The sequence below is a fragment of the Bombus bifarius genome, unplaced genomic scaffold, assembly GCF_011952205.1.
Source record: "Bombus bifarius isolate JDL3187 unplaced genomic scaffold, Bbif_JDL3187 scf7180000009145, whole genome shotgun sequence".
Lineage (NCBI taxonomy): Eukaryota > Metazoa > Arthropoda > Insecta > Hymenoptera > Apidae > Bombus > Bombus bifarius.
Genome location: NW_022884930.1, coordinates 2,246,434 through 2,270,773, shown reverse-complemented (window position 1 = coordinate 2,270,773; position 24,340 = coordinate 2,246,434). Strand labels below are relative to the sequence as shown.

At 37.0% G+C, this 24,340-nt stretch overlaps 1 protein-coding gene across 1 annotated transcript; it reads left to right on the top strand.

Annotated features, from left to right (window-relative positions):
- The first annotated feature begins 2,150 nt into the window (after window positions 1–2,150).
- LOC117213955 lies at window positions 2,151–23,149 on the top strand. Its single transcript, XM_033459703.1, has 5 exons — window positions 2,151–2,279; window positions 3,577–3,758; window positions 9,157–9,249; window positions 18,771–18,859; window positions 19,840–23,149. Exons 1-4 carry the CDS (start codon window positions 2,233–2,235, stop codon window positions 18,854–18,856), a joined length of 408 nt encoding a protein of 135 aa, XP_033315594.1. The 5' UTR covers window positions 2,151–2,232; the 3' UTR covers window positions 18,857–18,859; window positions 19,840–23,149.
- The last annotated feature ends 1,191 nt before the right edge of the window (window positions 23,150–24,340 follow it).

The following is a 24,340-nucleotide window of genomic DNA, read 5'->3' as shown; positions in this document are numbered from 1 at the left end:
TGTTACAAATTATTGGCTTAAATGTTGTAAATTAATAGCTTAAACGTTATAAATTAATGGCTTAAATGCTATAAAGTAGTAGCTTAATGTTCTAAATTAATTGTTTAAATGTTATAAAGTAATAGCTTAAATATTATAAATGGACAGTTTAAACGTTAGAAATTAATGGCTTAGAAGTTATAAATTAATAGCGCAAATGTTATAAATTAATAACTCACCTGGTGAAAGTCTTCTTCTTCGATCTTCACAATGTGGGATATGTAACACAAATGAGCTCGCGCGCGAGTCTTTTGTTAATTATATACCTGATGGTATGCACTTGACAATGTCCCGGAATGTCAATCAAACAATAATAATTTACTAACGTCATAACAGTTGATTTTTCCGTTTAAATTCTATCAAATTTAATAATTTTTCAAGTTTTATCATAAATGAACAATAATCTATTGCAACAATCATTTTTATAATTTTGATATTTTTTACCAGCTAAAATTAAAATTACACTTCTGTGATACTAGTTCTTGATTTAGAACTCTGCTAATTTGTATCGAATGCCAGTTTATGATGAAAATAACTGTACCATTATAATCAAACGTTTACATAAGTATACGTATATATTAATAGCAATATATAATATATATAAGTATAAGTATATATTATAGTAAACGTATACATAAGTAGATGGTACGATTGATGAATCTAGTAATTGCTACGACCCAGATATCTTCGAAACTATAGCAATTATGTAAGAATTTGTCTAACTAGGATAACGCGCACATGGCTACCGAATCATCTTCTACATTAACTGTGACATAACTTGAAGCAGTAACTTCTGAAAACAACGTCCAACATAATCATAACTGTATTGAAATGGAAAGATAATATGCACGCCTCGTGAAAGTAACGATTAAAGAATAATAAAATAGTATCGCGTCTTTTCTACGAGTCCTACAATTTTATACTATTTTTATATTATATTGTGAATTCAATATTTAATATATAATATCAAACCATTGAAGGAGCGTGTATTTATTAATAAATGATTGGCGCAGAGGAAGGAAGGTATAATACATTTTTCGGTCGGAAGAAGGAAAGTCGGATGCATAAGTAAATTTCTGCAAATATTAGGACAAAATAGACCGATAACGAAATTAAAAAATTATTTAACAAAACAGCTATTAGCATTTAAGAAGGGAGTGAAATGTCACAGAAAAGATATGTCATATCTTTTTATATTATTCGTTAAAAACGTTTAAAAACACGCGGAAAGGAAACATTTCCATTTGTCAAGTCATCTAACGATAAGTCTAGCACACAGTATTTTATACAACAATATCAGTTACGAAATAGCAATAAATCAGTTACGAAATGAAAAACATAGGATTTATTCATCGTAATGTAATATGTTACGGGGAAAATACATAGAGATACATTAAGCGATTTCCGATACGGTTTAAAATATATTCGGAAGCGAACGCGTCTGAATAAAAATTGCAATAAAATAGAGTGTTGCCTATGGAAGGTAAATTTGTTGGACGTGCGACGAATAAAACTTCAAAGTCGTTTTTACAACAATAACAGACATAGCTGTTGGCCGCTTTCGAATATGTCTGAATCAGACGAACAGTCCGGAAATCATTGTCGAACATTAAGCTTTATCGTCTGTACTGTGTGCACGGTCGAATTTATCTGCCAATTTGTCTTATGCCAATAAGCTCACGGTAGAAAAAATAGATAAAAGCCAGAGAACTGGAAAAATAAGAGTCGACGGTTTAAGGGAGGCAACGGGCTGAATAAATCTCGAAAACAACGAAAAGCTTCGTTTTTTGTAGAAGATCTGTGAAATCGTAATAGACTGTGAAAATTAAATTTTTACAAGACGCTTCGCACGATATTAAAAATTACTTCTATTCTGAATTAAACTTCCCTATTACCTACAGAGTCGAAAAGATTGAAACGAGCTATATCATTATCTTTATTATTTTTCTAAAAAAGAAACTTACGATGTTGTTTGTGTAAATGCATGTGAACGTCAAATTTAACAATTCTCTTTCCAAAACAGCTTACAGTATATATATTCCTTTTTATAAAGTATTTTAACTAATTGGACCGTAATACTTCGTTCGTTTAATCGAATAAAACTTGTTGTTTGTTCCAGCAACGGAGGACAAATTCGATCTTACGTATAGAAAGAAGACCATAGATAATAAGGATGGGGTGGAGATAACGTGTATGGCAGAAGGATTATATCCACACCCCACCCTGGATATATCCATCGAGTAAGTACTCCAGCAAGCTTTTCAACCCCTCAACCATGCACTACGGTAAACTACCTAATTTTCTGATACTTTTAGATCTTGATAAAGACGAACTTCCGCTTCGTTGTTAGCGAATTAAACGTCTGTGCACGAAACAACACGATACGTGTTATCATTTTCGTAAAAAAAAAAAAAAGAATGAAACCGTAATTTACAATTACTCTGGTCGAAACACATTGAAATGTAAAGCGAAAAAGTAAAAATTACTCTTGAATTTTACACGCGCGCAAAATTCTCATTCTATGGTAAAAGAAATTAATGATTTAACGTGTTACAGAGTACGCTAATGACGAATAAAAGTTCGTGTAAAATAACGAAGGCAACCAGTACGCGTAATAATTGTAAAAGCGTAAGAGCTTTCTGTTAAACGTTGAGAGAAATAATATTTTATGTAGTCGATGTAATAATTTAATAATAGAAGCTCTTTTGCATGGATCAAGCGTAACAAAAGTATGTAGGAAAAATATAAATGATAAAAGCATTGAAACGGAAACAAACGGAAAAATTGTCTTATTTTAACGCTGCGAACCACTCAACGATAACAATGAAAATTATGAGATTCGTCTTGTAGCACTGTGTTGTCTGTAATAATAAACCTGCTACACAGACGAACCGTACAAAGAGACAACGGTTAATTATATTAAATAAGCATTATTATTACCATTGTTTTAAACATAACGTGTAAAATAAAATATCGAACAACAGAATTATAAATTACTCGCATGTTACAGAAAAATCCAATGTTATCTCTATCTAACCTAATTACTGTTTTTTCGTTAAAAAATTTGTCATAACTTTGAAACCTTACACGCGAAACTTGGAATATTCGTCATTTCGAATAATTACGATTTGATTATTCGAAGCGTCGATCGAAACTCTACATTCTGTTTACGTGCAATTCGAAATTTGTTTCTAACGAAATTAATTCTTCGTTCATTCGACAACTAAAATTTCTCAGATCTTCGGAATTAAGTTCACCGTATGTACACCTTGTTCTATGCTAAAAAAAAGAAATATAGAAGCTTAATTTTAGAGAAATTCTTGTTGCAAATTAAAAGTGTCCGAATATTATTCCAAAGACCAGCGATCTGAATTTACAAGAACAACAAGAACAGTAACAACAGAGAAGCAAGAGACGGGCGTGCGTCTCCGAAATAACATTAACATGCTAATGGCCGCTCATTCGGCCGACATATTGCATGATATTTCAGCTTGAGACGTGGCCGTGATAATTTTGCAAACGTCGCTTCTATTGCAGGGGTGTCCCGGAAAAGCAAACAGCAAAGCCCACTGTTACGCTGCGTCACGATGGACTGTACGATATCTTATCACGAACGACCTTACTGGACGAAGATTTACCGGAAGCAGCGATTGTCAAATGCTTGCTCGGTATACCAAAGGCGAACTACAACGTTTCCCACAAAACCGTCTACTATCCCGGTTAGTATAAACGTATTTTAATCTATCCTATCTATCTTCGTCTCTCTATCTCTACGGTCTCTGCTATCTTTCTCTGTCGCACGCTACCGGAAGCGTTTTACCTTCGATCTTTTCATATTGCGGCGAGAAAGGGGAAGCAGGGGAAAAAAATGGAATAGCTCGTTAATGAGGTTTGGGGGAGGGGGGGAAAAGAGGAAATGCAGGCCGCATTTACCGCGAATTAAAGACGTTTTATTCTCGCGTCCCTTGGAAAATCGATTTACGTCAACCCTTTAATAGGAACGCGACTCAGTTTGCCCGGCAGTTTCGCGACATAAATATTTGCCCAGCGAAGTTTGCGCTTTTATAACCGCGATAAATTCGCTGAGTGGTTTTAATTGGTTTACCTTAATCTTCTTTTTCAACTTTTTTTCAACTTTTCAACGTCAACACTCGCAAGTATATATGAGATTCGCGATAGTTTGCTCGATAACGATAAATGTATTTCTCGATCGTGGATCAAGATGTTACGTGGTATTTATGGTGATTCAGACGTTTTAACGTTGAAGGGTTAATTATTGGCGATCCGTAAAAGCGTTAGAAAACTCTCCATACGGTACGATTATAATTATTTCAGTATGAAAACTATCTTTTCTCTCTTACAAAAGATTCTAACGTTTTTAAACGATTTAAGATATTCCGTTCGGACAACGACGATCAACGGTATACACAAAGAGATCGCGAAAGTACTTTTCTAACAATTATAGCTTCGATTCAACGATACCGAAAACGGAATTACGAAGACAAGTACCGTCATCGTCGAACGCTAAACATGTAATAACTTTTCGCAAAGTGAGTATCGCAAAGCCTGTCGACTAAATCTGTGCTACTAAAAAATTTCACCCACGTATTTATCAAAATATAATGTAACGATCGTCGATGTATATAACGCGTCATCGATGTATTTCGACGTTATTCAGTAATATTCGAAGAATTCTCCTGGCTCGCGTGCAATTGTGTCTCCTGTGTGTACATGTTTTCTGTACCGTGCAACAAACAACAAGCGTCAATATAACAAACTAAACATGATCGATTGTCAACGAAATCAACCCTGTATAGATATGAATGTGCAACGTACGTGTGTACCCATCTGTGTAAATGTATGCGTACGAGTGTACATGTTTATGCGCGTGTACGGAACGAGCGTACGATACGCATCGTTCGCGTCACGTACTACGAAACGTTAACGTCAACGTTGAATTTCGAAGCGATATCTTCCTTTGGGTCAGTAAATAAACCACCCCCTACCATTGCGATTCTGGCAATTCACGTGCTTTTTTTATTTTTCACTTTTTTCCCCCTGTCATGGCTCTATCTTTTCGAGTACGATACACGAACACGTGTGGAAATGTCGCAGCCTTCCGCGTCTCTGCTTCCGCGAGAAAATATTGCAAACGCCACCGGACGGACTTCCGGCCGAGCACGTTCTCTTTTGACCGAATTAGTTTCTCGCGTAGTAGGATAATAAAGTGACACGAGAAATAACGAGAACTACAGAGATGAAGTAATCGCGAGTATCCCGTAAAAAGTCGAGTTTCGTAAAAGTTCGAGCGGAACGCGAAATAACGTTTTACGATCGCTTAACTAAAGCGAGAAATACGTGGGACTCGTAGCGAAGGAAGGTTCAAAGTATTTGATGTGTCGTACGGTGTCTGCTTGAAGCGAGAAAACGGCCGACTATTTTTGTTCGTTTTATGGTTTTAAACGACTTTCGTTAGTTTCACGAATATAGATGTTTCTCGTAGGATAAATCGACGAAATTTTGTAAACGATTAATTAAAGATCGTCATTTTTGAAATGTCCAACGGAGAGCAAAAATACGTGTTAAACATCGGAAGCAAATAAAAGGAGCTTTGGCAAGTTGATCGTCGAATTTTAAAATCGCTTATCATATTCTTCTACTACGGTAGTCTGTATTTATTCTCTTGTAATCTCGTAATCGTGAAAATCATCAGGATAATCTCTTTTTCTATGAATATACACGAGAAAAGAAGCGGCAAATGTAATTTGTAGGAATCTACGTGATAAAGGTAAGAGCCTTTGAAATCTACCTCGGTGCTCTTCAACGAGAAACCCGGCAGAACCTAAAACCTTGTGGCCTTAATCACCATTCTGGACGCAACCGCGAGCGTCGCTGGCCAAAATCATCTTAATCAAGCGTACAGCGTTTCGGCTTATTATACGTGTCCTCCCATTATCCTGGCAACGTCTGATCTCGGCAAGATGACATTCCAGCGATGGCAGTCGAGTTCAAAGGGCAAAGTCCTAAGAGGACCAGCCCGCGCCGATGGGTCAAGTAGTGGGCGTCGACAGTCTTGGCGTGTGCATCACGTTTACTCACAGACGGCCGGTGTATTTTGCGGTGAAACTTGTAGCCACGTCCTTCCTCTTGCCTCGTTATCATCTCGACCGAAGAAGGGTTTTCAGTTCGTCCGGTTGCAGCCGTGGCCACGCGGCGTAGACGAAGAACGAAAGGACTAAATTACACACAGGCTAAATTGCTTGTACTCGCAAGCAGCACGCCCCGTCTATTATCGTCCAATTTTCTCTCGCTTCGCTGGACTAAATCTTCCTGTCCTCCTTCCTCCTACCAAACGTCTCACGAGCTTTTCCTCGAAGGATCCAGGGAAAAAATTCACGGAGGTTGAATCATCCTTCGTGACATACGACTCCACGTTATAGAACGGTGCGCGACTCGCTTTCACACGAGAGTGGATTCTTCGTTAGCCCTTCGTTCGTCCCACGTGTTTGCCAATTTGCGCCCCTGTCTATTCGACAGCCTCGCACGTGACGAGCATCGCGATCCGCGTCGCTAACTCTCGCCCGGCCGACTTATTATTGATACGTACTACCGGTCACGCCGTCTACGGCAGAACAGGTGCGCGCAAACTTCCACCGACTAATAACCGATTCCAGCCGTTTGATCCGGAGGAAGGTAGAAGACCGGGCAAATATCGTTTAGCAAATTTTTTATCGTTGACGGATTTCGGTGTTGTCGAATGGTTGATTTGAATTGCGAAACTCGCTTGATACTTTGATATAAACGAACGAATGATGAATTATTTGCCGTCAGAGTGTAGTGTGTTCTAAATTCCGTGGAGAGAACGTCTAAGAGTATTCGTAATTTATGTGGTCAGCCAAATATCGACCAGCTGTGAATAACAAATTTCTGTCCTCCAATATGGAAATAGCGCAGAAAATATAATTCTCTCGTGCTGTCTAAACTTCTTTTCGTCGTCACCTCTGTAAACGCTTTATATCCTTTTTACAACCACTTCCATCTCCGAGTTATCAATCGATACATTTTCTAACTTTAGCATACGAAAAATATACCATTGGTAGATAGAGTTAAATCGAATGAAACGAATCCGATCGTTAATTCGTCTTTACTACTAACCGTATATACAAAGTGCAATCGATATGTGAGACGAGCGTAACATTTTCCAATCGAATTTGTAAATTACGCGTATGTAACGTTTACTATAACCAACTGGTAAAGTATAGAGAAAGAAGAATGCTTTTATAACTATTAATTTATATATATATATAAAGTTCAATACTAGGATAATTCAGGGATCGATTCTGAAAATCTGAAAATAGAGTTTATTGCAACAATACTTAAATAAAATACAGTGGTAAATAACAATTAATGATGATTAATAACAATAAATAATAATAAATAACAAAGCTTTGTACAAGGCCTACCTGAAAATCGAGGCTCGATTTTCCACGTCCTAAACTACCACTCTTCCTCTGTCAATCTTCGATACTTTAAATAATAGTTTCTTTCTCATGATCGCTCGAAATCCTTCTTCTTCTCTAACCGTCTGTCTGTGTAATGACTGTTTAACAAATCGGTTGTCCGTAACAACAAATAAGGCCACAATTTCCGTTAAACAGAGAAAGTCCCTTTGTTTATCCGCGTTTGAACTCCTAGGGAATTTACATATATATACCTTAGAATTATTTTTCAAAATTAAATGGATCAAAATGTCTTATATCTTTGTCTTAACAAATTATTAATACAGATTTCGCGCTACGTAAATATATTATAAAATGTTAATAGGGTAACGTCATTCTCGTTCCATGAAGACGATGTAATTACGAAATTCATTTTTCCAAATGTAATAGACGCGAGAAACTTTGACTTTTCGCATTTCTCATTGGATAACTCGTGCTGAAAACTTAGTTCCTTTACGTGATTATCTCGCTCACTTGTCACGGAACTAGCATAATAAAATTAAAGGACTCCTGAAGTTTCCCAAGCATTATGTGGTATAATGCAGCGCTCGTTTAACGTTGCGCCAAACCGCAAAACATTAATTATCTGGCCGAAGGAATATTCCACGGAAATATATTTATCTTCCGTTTCCATCTGATGCAATTATCTCCGTATACTTTCAAGGAAGAAAATAGAGTAGTTGGAAAAGAAATTGTTACGTTTTGACCACGAAATGTCCGTTAATATAGTAGAAAATATTTAAAAGATGCTTGCGACACGTCTAAACCTCAGAACAAACTGACCCATTTCCAATCAGAATTTTATTTGTTTTATTCGCTGCTACGCCATACTGCGTTTATACTGCGTTTACAAAACGTGCTATGAATATGTACAATTAGACGAATAATCTTCGAGTGCATGCGCATATTAAACATCTTCATAAGTTTCACCAGATTCATTTAGTCTTTCGGTCGATCTTTTGTTTCATTCGTTACTAACGATTCGACGTTTTCGATGATCTTTGTTTTATACTGTCACTGTCACTGTCAAACCGTCCAACGATACAAATAATTAAATCACTTAAATTAAATATAATTATAATTTATAACTTAAATTAAAATATAATTATTACATATACGTATTATATATACGTAGTACATTTCTTATAATAAATAGAAAATTGCTATAATAAATTACACCGCTTCCGTAGAATAACATGTACACATTAGGAAAATATGTATCTTGTACCCGATAGAAACCCCATATCTGTTCCTTTTCTTAACTTTCATTTTCTATATTCTTTCATTCTTTAATCTCCGCTTCTTCTCTAAGTTTTCTAACAAGAATAAACTATGATATACGTATAAGGTGTGAGCGTTTCGAAAGAAATTCATGTTTAAACTTGTTATAGCTTGTCAGTGTGTTTTTCTTTTCCTAACGAAACTTTTTGAATATAACAAATTAAGGCTATGAAACGATATTACTTGTACCGTTACTACCAAGCTAAACTATAATATTAGAACGAACTAACTAGTCGCGATTGACCAGATCCGTTCCTCTAACATTCTAACTACCCAGTTCGTAGAAATATATATGCTTACTACTTGATGGACGCGATATGTGGTGTTTATTGTGCAGGAACGCCTACTACTACTTCAACCGCTACAACGAAGCTGCAGCACAAAATGGAGATGAACGCGCTAAACGACTCAGAGGCTGGCAATGGTGGTGGTAAGGCTTGTAAATTTCTCCTCGTCCATTCACGACATCACCACCATAAGCCACCATCGTTCATGAGAATTGGAAACTTTGACAAGATTGATCTCGTTGTCTTTCTTGCGTACGGGATTCCGATCCCCGCGACCCGATCCCATGCCCAAATTTCCTCGTGAACGCTTGAAAATAGCTTTAGATGCTCGGGGCCATGATTTCGCAAGCGAAGATTCCGCAGGAACCCGCCGACAAGAAGCACGCGGTTTTTCTGCCTTGAACGGTTCGTAGCCGAACGTTTCGGTTGCGGAAAAACATTCACGTGTGTCCAACGAAATCTGTTTCTTTTCTCGGATGAAATCCTGCGATCGAAACTGTGAAACGTACAGATATCGTGGAAACGTGGATTTTTCATAGATTCTGGCAATAGACTGTCAGATTTCAGTTGAGAAAATTAAGAAATATTAAGATTATCCCCTCTTAGGGTTCGATTTACTGTAATATTCTCTTTTCTCTTTTCTTTTTTTTTTTTTTTTTTTTTTTTTTATTTACTCGGAAACAAAGAAAAAGTTAAAATTGATTTAAAGATTATTTCTTAGTTTGTAGTTCGCTTTGAATCGAACAGAAGCGAGATTTTCAAGTATCTTTTTAATTTCCTTTATACGAATAAGTACATTGGATAATCGATGTTATACACGTGAATATCCTTTCAATTCAAAAAACCGTTCGCTTCGGTGCATACCTTTGAACAGCTTGTTTTTGGCATCGTGTTTTCTGCACTCTATCGCACTTTGACATTTATTCCGAGGCACCAAATGCTGTTCGATGCTCTGATCATGTTAGAATTGTTAACCATAGGCATACAAATACTTCCTAAGTTCGTTTCACTGCTTGCATCCGATGTCCAATTTTTATCTCTGTTCTACGTTTACGATCAGTGTTACACACGCATCGTGAAACGCGTTCAACGATCAACGGATAAAACAAAGTTAATTTTGATCTCGGCGCAGTAGAGTAATAGTTTACATATCGAACAATATTACACCATCGTTTCGTTTATGTTATTTATTTTATTTTTCTCTTTGATTTCATATAACAGAATCTCTCAGTTAAAGATTTTTGGTTACCGTATTTTTAACAAAATTGTTTTTTGTTTTTTCTCTTTTTATTTTTCTCCGAAATAATTTCATACAAGATACAGCTCAATCTGCTCAAAGTTCTCGAACGATGTAACCCAAATTTCAAACATCTCGAACACGGTTAACAACTGTGCAACGTGTCCTTCTGCTAACACGCCTCTTCCTCATCGACAAGTAAAATATTTATACGTTAATTATGCCAACCGGGCTAACAAAATAACAAGTATTTGCACGTGGTATGCAAGAGGAAATACAAACAATTTCTAGACATAGTAAATAAATAAACAGCAGGAGTCCGCAACGTGCTTTATAATGGCAACTATGTTTCTTCGTAAATATTCTATCGAGATTAATGTTTGTATAAATGCACTAGTAAACGAAGCTTGTGAACAGGCCAGTGTCTTTCTGTGAAATAGAATATAAATATTTAGCCACGCGAAAGATTAATTCTCAAAGAGCGGTGGATAATAATTTTCGATACAGGCGCCGACATTTCGGTTGCTTTATGATTTATTACTTTCGCTTCTGATTCATCGCCTCTTCTTTCGCTTTCTCTCCGTTTTCCTTTTTCATTAATCTTCTTTTTATATTCTTTTTTATGTCGTTTAAAAATACACAACAAACAGTTGGAGTAACGAAAAAAAAAAGAGAAAAGAAAGTGCTTCGAAACGAAAGTGCTTCGAAACGAAAGTGCTTTTAAAAATGAATGTTGTAGTTTCGCGGGTCGATAATCGCGATAAGCGAATCATCTGGAATTTCCTCGACCAATCGATTTTTCGTGATACAGTATCGGCTATATCGCGTTTCTCATTTCCTCGACAGAAGACTTATTTCCTCGCACGCCGTTCCTGGCAAAAGGAAGCTGGCGAATTTTTGTGTAATCACCGAGTTCTTTTGCCATTTCTTATCGCGCGAAACGACCGTTGCAAGCACAGTTTGCAACGTTACTCCTTTAAACGACCCAAGAGACAGAGGAAAACGCACCTAGAACGTACGATAAATGTTATTTAATTTGTGTAAAAAGTGGGGCTCGAGATTCTTATTCAGAAGCCAGCGGGATAGAAGATTTTATAAATGAAAATGAATTTGTTAGGAGAACGAGAAAGGGAGATATTTTAATTCGATGGGACGGGCAGAGGAAATCACGCGGGAATCACCTGGTAAAAGGTATTTACTTTCGTTAAGAATTCTGTTTAACGTATCCGTTTGAAATTCAACTGAATCTCAAATATTCAAATTCGTCGAGAAAAAAGGAAAAAGTACTGGCGAAATTAACAAAGTTTTACGCCGCGGGATGGCAAAGACAAAAAATGTGTGACAAATATTCTACGCAATTTAATAAAAAATTCAGAGACACTGAATCTCGCTGATAAACTAAATTAAATTCAAGCTGTCTCCGTCAAAACGAAACTGCGTCAAATGAAAGATTTAAAGAGAGTATTTGAAGTATGAAAAAATATGCTCTACCTATATTGTCTCTAAATCATCGAACAAAGCTGAAGAGAATAATTATGAAATATCAAAGAATACACCGCAGCTACATTGTTTCTGAATTTCTCGCAATACACGCGTTTAAAACCTGACTAAACTGAAACTCAAACTGAAATTCAACCAAACCGACGAGGTTTCTTCATCGTAAAAAACAATTTAACCGGCCAAGAAAATACCTTAACTCGTCTCATCCTTAACGCTTTAACTTTTATTTATTTCGCTCGTATAAAATAAAGACTGCAGAGTGTAAAAGGAGAATTTTTATTCCACTAAGGATAAAAATCCAAACTTGTAAACGCTAAATGACGTGGCGTTTAATTTCGATCGCCTGCGAATTAATAAAACTTTGAGTTTCCCTGCGACGACGACCAAGAGAAAGAATAAATAACGTACGAAGACCAGCTACGTATATACAGTAGATTAATCTCTTCGTTGATAATCGAGCATCAGCGAAGGATACGGTTAATAAACTAACAGCGGCGTAAGTTCTGGTTGAAGGGGATGAAGGGAAGTGGCATTTCCTCTTGAAGCTCATCAGCTGGCATTACTGCGCTACGCTAATAAATAGCCGAAGTTGAGGTTGCGTTAATACCTTCTCCTCTTACACAGTGGCGCACGAATTTCCTCGGTGATAACGCTATCAAGCAGTTTGCCGATCCATATCGCCGGCAACGCGTTAAAGTTTCTAGCCGAGCATCAAAGGGGAACGGCGTGTGTAACTTTCTTTTGCCGCGTAATACGGTGGCAGATCTGACGAAAAAAAAAGAAAAAGGATTTTAGAAGGACGAAGCAATTCGAACGCCACCGCGCTTCGGGAAACGTATCGGCGTTTTCTCGAATACGGGAAAACGCGGACAGATTAGTTTACGATATTTCGTTGAATTTGGAAATATATATAGTAATCGGAAAGATAATATTTTTACTTGGTCGTAATCTTGTTCGTTTTAATGTCATTTGACCTAAATACTTACAACTTTTCACGTTTAACCCTTTGCACTGGGAATTTTATTTCAATTTCTTTCAATTTTTATTTGAAATTTACTTGAACTAAAACATAAGACAATTTAAATAAATAAAGGAAGAAAGAAATTCACTTAAACACCAGTTTTATTCACACTATTGTTGTATTTTGTAATTTTTCAGTGTACGATACATCTTGAAACAATTTCCAGCGTGCAATCTTGGTTTCCTTTCGCACGTTTTGCAGACAAAGGTGGATATGAAAGAATGTCGAGCGAAACTCGACAAAGGAGCTTCTGAGATAAAAACTAATGTCGAGTCATACTCGACATATCAGTGCAAAGGGTTAAAGCTTAGTTAAAAGTCGAGTCACAATTTTTCTTCGTCCTAAAGTCCACTCGAACGTATTTGAAAATTTGCGATATCGAAATTGTTAACCTATTAACATCGTTTCTGCGATAATTCTAGTTTGGTAGATTAATTTGATTTGATTTTATCGTCGATATAATAATTATCGAACTACTACTAAGGAAAGAGAGCGATATTAAATATTACGATATTTCATCGATAAATTACCTCGAAATGAATATATTATGATATAAGCAGCATATGTAGTACATAAAGAATTTTTGAATTCCGAAACCGACGAGTTTTATAAATTTGGAAGCGAGCCAATTAGTTAATATTATTCGAGAACAACGTATCTTTATTTCAACCAAATAGAAATTGCGCGTGATCGATTGACTTCGTTTCGACCATGTTGAAATGATTAAAATCTCGTTTATGCATATACACCGCTCTGATATGTATTATTTATAGAGTATACTATAAGAAAGGAAAGGAAGAAGAACAAAGAAAACTGAGATACAACGTTGAAATTAGTTAAGAATTGGCAAAGTACGTCTTTCGATTAATTGGTAGCGCGAATCATCGGAAATCATGCTCATAAACACGTTCAACGTGTTTCAACTTGAACGAGATTGGATTATGTTAATATGCAGCGTGGATCTAGTTAAATTTCATAGATGCCAGACGTTTCGTTTAAAAGCTTATATCCAGTTTAGGAAGTTTCTTCCATTTGATCATTTTAGAACAGAGCAAAATGAGCAATAGACAAAGAACTTGGAAACTTAATTTCTACTTGTTATTAAGTTAACACAGACGGTCAATGCTTCTAACAATGCACACTAATTAGCCATGGAAGTTAGACCTCGTTTGCATCAGATAGCAACGCCAGTGGATCATTATCATATGGATACGCTATAACTGCACGAAATCAGTAGCATTCAATTTCAACTCGCTGCTGTCTCCCTGATTATGGACGACAGAAACTAAAATTGCCAAGTGTTTCCATATATACGGATATATTCTGTAATTAAATCGCATTAATTCCAAATACAAAATATTTAGTACGAAACTTATATATTAACGCTAGAACTACCGATAGTTAACACGAAGTTATTTCGACCAAAAACCAGTCAAAATGACTGATCTTTAAAAAATACGTAATAATGGAATATTTTTATATTTATTGATTTATTACTTTCTTATAGAAACAATTCCATGTTATGTAGTACATTTTTAGTATTATTAATCCATCTGGGACCATGATCAACCTAAACGAGGGTTCTTTTTTTTTTTTTATTTAGTTGTTTACATTCACAATTTATCCGATTTGGACATTTGGTAGAATTTTTTGGCTGTTTGATTATCATGTGGGTGGCTACCCCCAGCGGGGTACCATCTTCGTGTTTGTTAGATTATATCCTTTATGAGATCTGTTGGGTGTTTCCTTTTTAGTCTTCTTTCTATGCTTGATGTGTTGATCGTTTCCGCTGTCAGCCGGTTTGGGTGCGTCTAAACGACAGTTGACACATTTATAAAATTGTAGAACCAGTCATTTTGACTGCTGTGGTATTTCTAGTGTTAAATACTAACGTTTCGCTTAACGCCTTCCCGTGCCATTTAGTTCGACGAAACTCGGACCCAAGCGGTAGACATCGACGCGCGCTAAACAGACCAGACTGATGCTCGTAAACAAGAACTAACATTCAGTCACGATAGTAACGGGCAAAAAACAGTCCGCGAGCTCGACTTGTTATGTTTTCGTTTGGCCGAAGTATCTGGTCGCGAGTCAGACTCGCTAAAGTACGGGAAGGGGTTAAAACGCATGATTTTCGAGGCTACTTGTTCGAGCAAACATAATTCCATAGTTTAATACTAAACGTTATTCCAACTGAGCTGATATTAACACTTTGACTGCCACGTTGGTCATATGCGACCGGCCACGGTTTCTCCTGTGACGTCACGGTGGTCATTGGTGACCAGAGCGCTTCAACTTCTTACAGTCGTAAAAATTGTATGAAAATTGACAGTTAGGGCATTTTGAATATAACCGATAAATGGAAGATACTTTGAAACAAAAAGTGCCCCATTGAACGATTAAACATTTTTATTAGAACATCAATAAAAAAAATGAGAACAAATCTCGCATCTAACGGTGCACTGTGTTTGCATCCATATCTTCGAGGAGTAATCTACGAATATTATCATAAACACACCTTAGAAAATAATCGTAAATGCCGCTTTATAATCGTATATTTGAAGTTAGAAGTATGAACGTATCTTACTATTATATATAGAATAAGCAAATACCGTTTACTAATATCTCCTACACGTTTCAACGATATATTCTGCACGTTGTGCTTACGACGAAACGACGAATGCGAATGGTTTGTTGAAATAAACGAAGCCTCGTTATAATATGTCGCTATCGACTGTTATCAAGGCGCCACAGTGGTCACTCGTGACCACCAATAAGATAAACGATCCATTGGGGAAGAACGTTGTCTTACATCGTCAATTTATTATTATTTTGCCATTATATACTTTGAATAATAAAAATACTCCCGTGGCGCCCTCAGCGAAACATGTGATTTCAACATGGCAGTCAAAGCGTTAAACGGATCAGCTATAGATACATATCGCATCCTTGTTTCAAGAGTGACACAACTTGGAAGAACCAATATGTTAAAAATATTCAAGCAACAGTCTCCGAACATAGTATGGTACGTTATTTCGTAAATGTCAGCAAAGGGAATAATGTTCCTGGAGCAAGATCAAAATCGTTTTCGTCATTTGTGAACTTTTAAAAAGTCCCCAAGCACTTTCTTATAATTGCAACGTAAGAAACACGTGTTCCGGAGTACGTTAATTTTATCACAAGAATATCATACACAAGTACCTACCTGTTCTGTATTCGATTCCAAGTTGCATTTTTAATCATACGAGCCATCTCTTCTTGTCTTCTTCGACTTTGAAAATCTCAAAGATTCAAATTTCCATCGTAAATCAGAGAAATATCGCGATCAAATACTTCAGAAATTCCATCGAATTTTTATAGCAGCGCGATTCTGCGACGCTAACGCAAGATATATCCAGAGTAATCGACTTTTCCAGAAGCCAGAAACACATTGCGCAAGAAAAACAACTTCCACCGCGGATGATTAAATTGTTGGAGGCAACGTATACGCATGATACGCGACGCGTAACGTTCTTTTCCCCGCGGAAGATTTCTCCTCATCGAGTTCACCGAACTTGCCGAAACGCACACCGTTATGGAAGAAACTTCCAACCGAAGCGACGATTAAATCGTCCGACCGTACGTTTTCGAAACGCCCACGAAGCACTGCTCTACGTCGACGATTAAATCTTTCGCCAGGCCATTTCCGAAGCGTCCTGTACGATTGTTACGTCCGCTCTTGGCTTCTGTCTTACCCCTCTCTCCGTGTTCCACCTCCCCGTTGGCCAACGATTAAATCGGCCAACCATGGAAAAAAGTTTCGAGCAATGGAAACATTTCCCAAGGTAACGAAGGAAACAATAGGTAAAACAAGGAAGCTCGCAAATAAGAGAGTAATTAGCCGTGGCGGTAGTCGGCGAGTTAATTCTTATTGCTAATGGAAACCCCTTCTGCTGACAGGGGGTGAGAGAAGAAGAAGAAGAGATAAAGCGAAACGGCCCGGTTCGCGGAACACATTCCCCTAATTTAAGGACATGCAGTTTACATTAGCGGTCCCTGACTTAGCGTAACGCCGGTGTCACGAACAAAGTATAGCGGCGTTATACCGCTGTCGTATCTCATAAACTTTTCGCCTGATCGTAATCAAAGCTTAACGGGCCACCGTAAAAGAAAATGGTATCCGCGACTATAATTTCCAGTCGTGAAAGATACTTTGCAGCGCGCTGGCTCATCGGCATGTTTATCGACGTGTAACGCACCGGTTAACCGGTCCGCCGGTCGATTACGTTTGAAATAATAATGCACGCAAAAAGCACGCTATCGATCGCGGTGATAACGGCCGGACAAGGAAAAGAAATTGAGACGTGAATTTCCTCTGATAACGTTGGAAAAGAATTTTTTTCTTTTTTTTTTTGGAAAAGGATATAAGCGTATATATGAAGTTGATTAAATTGCGAAAAGTATCAACGATGTAGCAGCTGATTTATGAATTTTAAGCTCGTGTTTTATTTGGCAAGGAAGCAGGATATGTTCGAGAAGAATTCTTTGTCGCAAGAGGATGCAAAGGAAAATAAATTGAATTTTGTAAACGAAGTTAAACGCAGATTAAACGATTATTTATGATGTACCGGCTGATTTCGATCGCTTTATATTTGCATTTTATTAAAAAGGCAACTGATCGTGACAGAGATATGAATTTTGTTTTTTTACCAAGTTCGAGGAGATTTCCTTTGTTACGACCGTTCGTGGAGAGACGCGATAGCGAGGAAAACGCTACGATTCTGATGATCGACGCCGCGAATCAGCCGTTCCCCTGTTTCGATTAGGATAACAGAGATAGTTCAAATGATTGTGACACTGAATTAACACGGTTGATATAAACTTGTGTATTTAACAATATTTAAAATTATAATGAACACGTCACAAATGATTTAACGATGATACCATTAGTTCGTTACTGTAATTCGACTCGACTTTATGATATTTTTCGATGTATCCGTTTGACTAAGCGACCTCGATTTTATTACTCTCAACCTCTCGATGCGTTCGGTTTGAATCCTCAAATAATACTGACTGCCCTTCGACTTTCTCCTTTGTCTTCTCTGGGAGACGACCCCCACCACGCTCGTGTCACGTAAAATTGATACTTGGGTTATAAGAGAAAAGAAAGCCGAGTCGCAACCCAATTATTAATTTTCTTTTATCGAACTTTATCATAATTTTGGCACTTACAATAACAGAATAACCGTAAAAGGCTGTTGTACAAGAACAGCAACTAGAACAAGAACTGCCCGAGCTGGGTGAAGTCTCGGTTTATATACGTTCGGGTTTGAGGATGTTAAGGGGCTCTGTGTAGGTTATGACGATAAGGTGGTGATGTGTCCAAAGGAGTCCGAAAGTCGGAGGTCGATGTCATCTCTGATGTAGGTTGAGAAGTGACTGATGTCACACTCGAGTCTCGCAACTGTTCGCGCCTATGATCAAGTATGCTACCTTCTTTGTGTAAAATAGCGAACTGAAGGCGAATCGATGTTTCTAGAACTCGCTGCTTGACGACAGCTACGCGCTTATCGCTACGTTGGGTATATTTCGCTGGTCATGTAAGACGATCTGGCTACGACACTGTAGTACCAAAGAAGACGGTTAGGAACACGGCCTATAGTAAGCCCCGGGACGTAACATCCTTATTGGAATGGAGTATAGTAAAAACGCATAGATACGCGCGATCTGCCAGCCAATTCGAATGACTTTACATTTATGTTTTATTAGATTTTCGAGCATTATAACGCAACTGCACTAGCATCGACTACAACCAGCAAGGATATGTAGTAAATAGAGGAACGCATTGAAAATACGTTTCGAGCAAATGTTAACGTTAAGATATAAAAGTACGTTTCCTTCTTTTGACGCCAAATGTTCTTTGATTGCAGGAAATTTCGCCTGTGGATTGTCAATTAACGTCCTACTAGTCATAGCGCATCAAGCACTGGTCAACATGTTCAACATGTTCGACTAATAGGTAAGTAAATGAATATATAATATTTTCTGCGTTAAATCATTTCAAATTCAATTTGCTTATCTCTCGTGGAATTTGATACGTTTTACGTTAAATTGGCCTACATCCTCTGAATAAAACATCAAAGAGTTGTAACTTTTTCAGAGCAGGATACGCGTAGTTCAAGTAGCTAATTTCCATAAAATCTTTTACAGTTTTCAAGCAACGATCCAACAACTTCATCGTTGCAATTTCACATGCATTAAACGTTATATAAATTATGCAATTCTTTAAAAACTCTTTAAAAAATTATTTAAAAAAATCTCTCCCTTGGAAGTAAGTAATTAGGAAAAGCTAATCTGCATACTTCTAACGTAACAAATCTCTCTTCTACTTTCACTTTCGTTCCTACATACGTATCACATACACCAATTCATTTGAGTAGCAAATAATTTTCGCTAAAGTCCACCTCGTGCAAACTATCGCTTTATCGACGAGATATTAGGTTGTTCGAAAAGTTTCTGTCGTTTTATAAGGAAATAATAGACGCACAATGTTTCTTGTTTTATATTAGTTTATTGAATTATGCACGAACATAATAATAGAAATAGAAGGAAATGGATCATACCTAGTTCAATAAAATAATATAAAACAGAAATTGTCGTTCGTCTATTATCACTTTATGAAACGAAAGAAACTTTTCGGACAACCTAATATTTCCCTCCGGAAGCGTCCAAAAATATCATTCGAGAAACAATTTCCGACGTAACGAAATAATCCTCGCCAGTTTTTTACATCCATGCGAAAACATTGAAAATTTCTTTCTCGCGTGGTTTCACGGAATTCAGAACACGAAACTGTATTCCCTGAAACATCGAAAGAAACGATGTCTCAAAGAAGAGAGTAAAGAAGGAAATATCGACTTTTTCAAACGTTTGCAATAGAACTATATAAATATATGAAAAGTATGTGTAGAAAATTCATAATGAAATATTTGATTGCAGGTGGTCGCTTAAAACGCAGTGCAAAGCGACTGACGGACTGACGTGTGGAAGCTGCGTCGTTACGCCCTATCGTCTTGTACCATGATTCATTGCCTAAGATACTTATCGACAAACACGGTGTGCCCACGTTAAATGTTGTTTGACAAAATGCGACAGAATCGATCGTCGGACGTCGAACGCCGGTCAACGTACGCGTTCGTCGTCAGCACGAGAAAGTCCTGTTTCTAACTCCGTACACATACATACATACATACATACGTATACATGTAAACACACGTTTAACAGACAAATACGGTTAACACACATGATAACACACAAAGATACATTATACGCGCTGTTTAGAGTGTTATTTGTACTCGTAATGAAATTCTAGTTTATCGTGGCTAGCGTGCACACGATTTAAAACCAAAGACATAGGTAAAAACCTGTTGATAGAAAGGAAAGAGGGAGAAAAGGAGAAGGAGAACGTTCTTCGTAGTATGGCGTTGTAAATAATGTTCAAGATTTGATGATCGTATTACAGTTCGAGTCATATTGTAGACTGTGTTTGTTACTCTTCGTGTTACGTCAGATTCATAATATATTGTTTAAACGACTAAGATGTATGGAACTTTGCATACGATATACAGCAGATAAGATATTATATATATACATATATAAATACGAATACGAAGATACGATTAAACAGAAGAAAAGAAAGCCGAGTGGATATATATATTGATTATACGTAACTTGAATGTGTAATTATTTTAATATGTGTAAATAGCTGCGACAATATGCGGTATCAAAATGCAAGCGAGGAGGCGATTACGACGAGTATTTAGAGCCGAAGGATAACGACGATGTTGCACGGGAAAAGAAAAATGAATTGTACAGTTTCCACGACGATATTGCGACTAACTTTATCACGTGTGTTATTCCTGATCGCGAAATGAAAACGTGACAATTATATTGTAACAATGTGAGAAATAAAAATATATGCTAACGAGAGAAAAACAAAATTAGGAGAATTTCGATGTACATGAGTCGATAACGCTGGTAAAGTCGATGACTAATTTATCGATTTACCGAAGTAGTTGGCAAGCTCGCGCAGGTATTTTTATCGTTGTATTATTTTTATTTTAGTTGAACGAGGGAAAAAAGAATTAGCGCATAATTTTCTTTAGTTTAGTTTCTATCTTCGCTGTTCTGTGAACTATCATACCAAAGATAAACGTGAAAATACCCGATCGAACAGTGTCCAAACTGTACGCACCAAAGTTTCTCGTTGATTAAATTAGGCCTAATATATTGAGTTGGCAAGTAAGTGATTGCGGGTTTTGTCATTAGGTAGTATTGACAAAGCCCGCAATCACTTAGTTGCCAAGCCAATATAACGTATCTTTCGCTACGTCATGTAACAGACGCCAGCTAAAACTTTCCAGGAAGATTATACATTAACCTACAAAATGCCCAAGTTTTCCTTTTCCGATAAAAACATATATTCTTTCGTACGTTCAACGACCGAACACGAACGAAGTATAAAAGAGAGATTTTGTTATCGTTGTGATCGTTAATTAAATTCGACTGTTCGAATTATCGGTAATGGAGGCTGGATGCGCACGTAGCGAATGTAACGTTCAACAGAGAGCAAAGAAAGAATGAAAGAACGGATTATAGTAGACGTTATAGTTGTAAATAAATTGCCCTCTGTAGCACTTCTAGTCCTTTAGAACACGGAAAGCCTATCGGACGAAAGGGAGGAAGAAAAGAGGAAATTCTGTATTATAATTTCGTGTACGAACATCCGACAATTCTAATTATGCAGATGCTTGGAGAAAAAAAAAACATAAAAAAGAAAAAATTTTCATTGTTTGTAAAGCGAAATACGTTTCTGTACCAAAGAAATCGCTGGACGGTGTATCTTGTGTCGTTGAATATTCCACAAAATGTCCGTATCTTCCAAAGAGATGGCGGATATGACGAAGAAAATTAACGTTCGTCTTTTCCTCTACGTCGCGAAACGAAGGAAAAACGAACGAACGATACACTTGCCGCAAGGAATATAAAGGCAAACCGAATTTATTTTCCGGGGGACGGTATCGGAAATATATGTATGTGTAACGCGTGCCTCAAATTAAAAATAGGGTAGCTGATAACTTCTCTGATGAGTTTCAAATTTTTAGCAGTCTTTGAGAAAAACAATATTTTCATAAATGTTCCAATTTATATATACACATATATATATATTATTAAGTAATTGTAGCCTCGTTTGAAAAGTTTGCTATTCTAATTAAATATCGTAAATATTTAATACCAATAATAATAATAATAACAACAACAACAATACGTTATCATTTTCTTTGTTAACATCGATACTCCTCGATAATTGAAATTATTAAGCGACTAATTTGCCCTCGAGAATCGAGCAATGTATGGTTTTTATTTTTACTAACTTTTAATTTTTCAATCTTACCTAACGCGGTAATTATATTGTAAAAGAATTCACGCAATTCTTCGAGCTCGTCGCTTTTTCCGAATATTTTCAGTAACGTTTGTAGCGTTTGAAACATTGGATAAACTGTAACGATTTTAATAAATGAGTTCTGTTTCATTTTAACGATACACGTTCTGCTTATTCGTTTCGTTCCATCTCTGCTGCCTTTACCGGCAGGCTCGTCATTTTTATTTCGCAAATTCCAACTTTGCCTGTCTGCGCGCGATAAAAGATAAACTCGTCACACTTTTACAATCGGATATCGTTAGCGTTTGTACTTGAGAATTTATTGGTTACCCTGGTTACGAACTTTCGCAAATTCCGCTCTAAAAACTCGAGTCTTTCGAGCGAACGGCTTTCGACGATAGAAACGATTGGAAAAATCGTAAATGTGTAAATAAACGATTTAAACGAGCCGACAGTTCCATCGAAATACGAAAATTTATTCGGTTATCAGGTGAAACGCTCACACGCAAAGGGTTGACCTTTCCGTGGCTCTTCTTGCGTATGGAAAAAATTGAAAGAAAATCGTGCGCAATTACGTTTGTTCGATTTAATCGACAGAAAATAACGGATATTAATCAAACAAATTGACATCGAATCTGAACAGATCAAATTATAAAATATCAGCAACCTTTTGCGTCTGTGTAGTTCGAATGATCGGCATCGATACCATGTAATTTTATACGAAGCCCCCCCCCCCCTCCACCCTCCTCTTCTTAATTATGTCTTAATTACTTCTGTAAATAACGCAATTAACATGTATATTGAATTAACTTACGTGTATAGAGGTTGTAAGGAAATTTTAGATACAAATTTTTTAGAGTAATAGAACTTATTGAAAAATAATGAAAAATATTTTAATAACGACGACGATTTAACCAGCTAATAATCAACACGATGATTATTCCTTCGGTAAATTTCCAAATTCACTCGGTTACGAACGCTTCTATTTATCTATTTCTTCGATATTATGGAAACTTGATATCCGTTCGGAGATAGACGACGCGAACGTGCGAAATATGAGCGATTATCGAACGTAACGTGAGACGAAGAAATTGATATTTACGTTTCTCCGGGAATCGTTCGACGTTGTTGTAGCAAGTAACCGGAGAAAACACGCGCATCTCTCATTTCTTTCAATACGTTCTATCGACGCACAAAACTTGTAACCATAATTCCTTTGCCTCCTGTATACAGTATAAGATATTTCAAAATCGAGCAGACCGATCGTAAAAGCGAATTCTTTTTACGTCGAAACGTGCGCGAAGAAATTCTCACTTGGCCGAGGGTCCCGTGGTACCAAGCTCGAACAGTATCGTGTACGAACCTGAAACGATCAGAAAACCGTTTAAATCGACGATTCTTTTCCCCTCGATGGTAGAAACGCGCGCCATGTATCGAAACGAGGAGGAGAATATGCTTTTATAATTGCTCTGTGTAATTTTGAAAAATACACGAACGCGTGTACGAGTACATCGAACTCAAACAATTCACGAACACGGAACCAACAAGGTTGTTGGGAAAATTTATTTAAACCTTGAAAAAGTGAATGGCGAAACGATAAATGAAAATATCCAAGTAACAAGGGAAAGATAAACGTGGTCGACGAATATCTGAATAAAATCGGCCATATCGTTGAATAATTAAATGTTGATAAATAAATTGTAAATTGTCTCGTTACTCGTGAGATTTACGCACAGATCACTAGAGGACAGCACACGCAAAGTCATATCGTTGAATCGTGTGGACGAGCTGCTGGACGTCGGTTCGTACGGACCGAGTGTTTCCTTGAAGTCGAAAAATAGTATTTTCATTTTCTATATTAAATCGTGTATCGTTTGAGCCAGACGTACGTTCGAACACTGGATCAGAATTAGCAGGCGCGTTCACACAGACACGCGACCAATTGTATCAACGTCGTATGTTACTGTAATCCATATTGTATATATCTGTGTATAAATGCGAATTAAAACGGCTATAGAGATAGATTATTTCGTACTAAATACAGGCGTTTAAATCGGT

Coding starts and splice junctions, on each gene's coding strand:
- LOC117213955 (XM_033459703.1), top strand. CDS start 2,233: ATGGCAGAAGGATTATATCCACACCCCACCCTGGATATATCCATCGA. Junction 3,759..9,156: donor CAAAACCGTCTACTATCCCG/GTTAGTATAAAC, acceptor TTTATTGTGCAG/GAACGCCTACTACTACTTCA. Junction 9,250..18,770: donor AGAGGCTGGCAATGGTGGTG/GTAAGGCTTGTA, acceptor CTTTGATTGCAG/GAAATTTCGCCTGTGGATTG.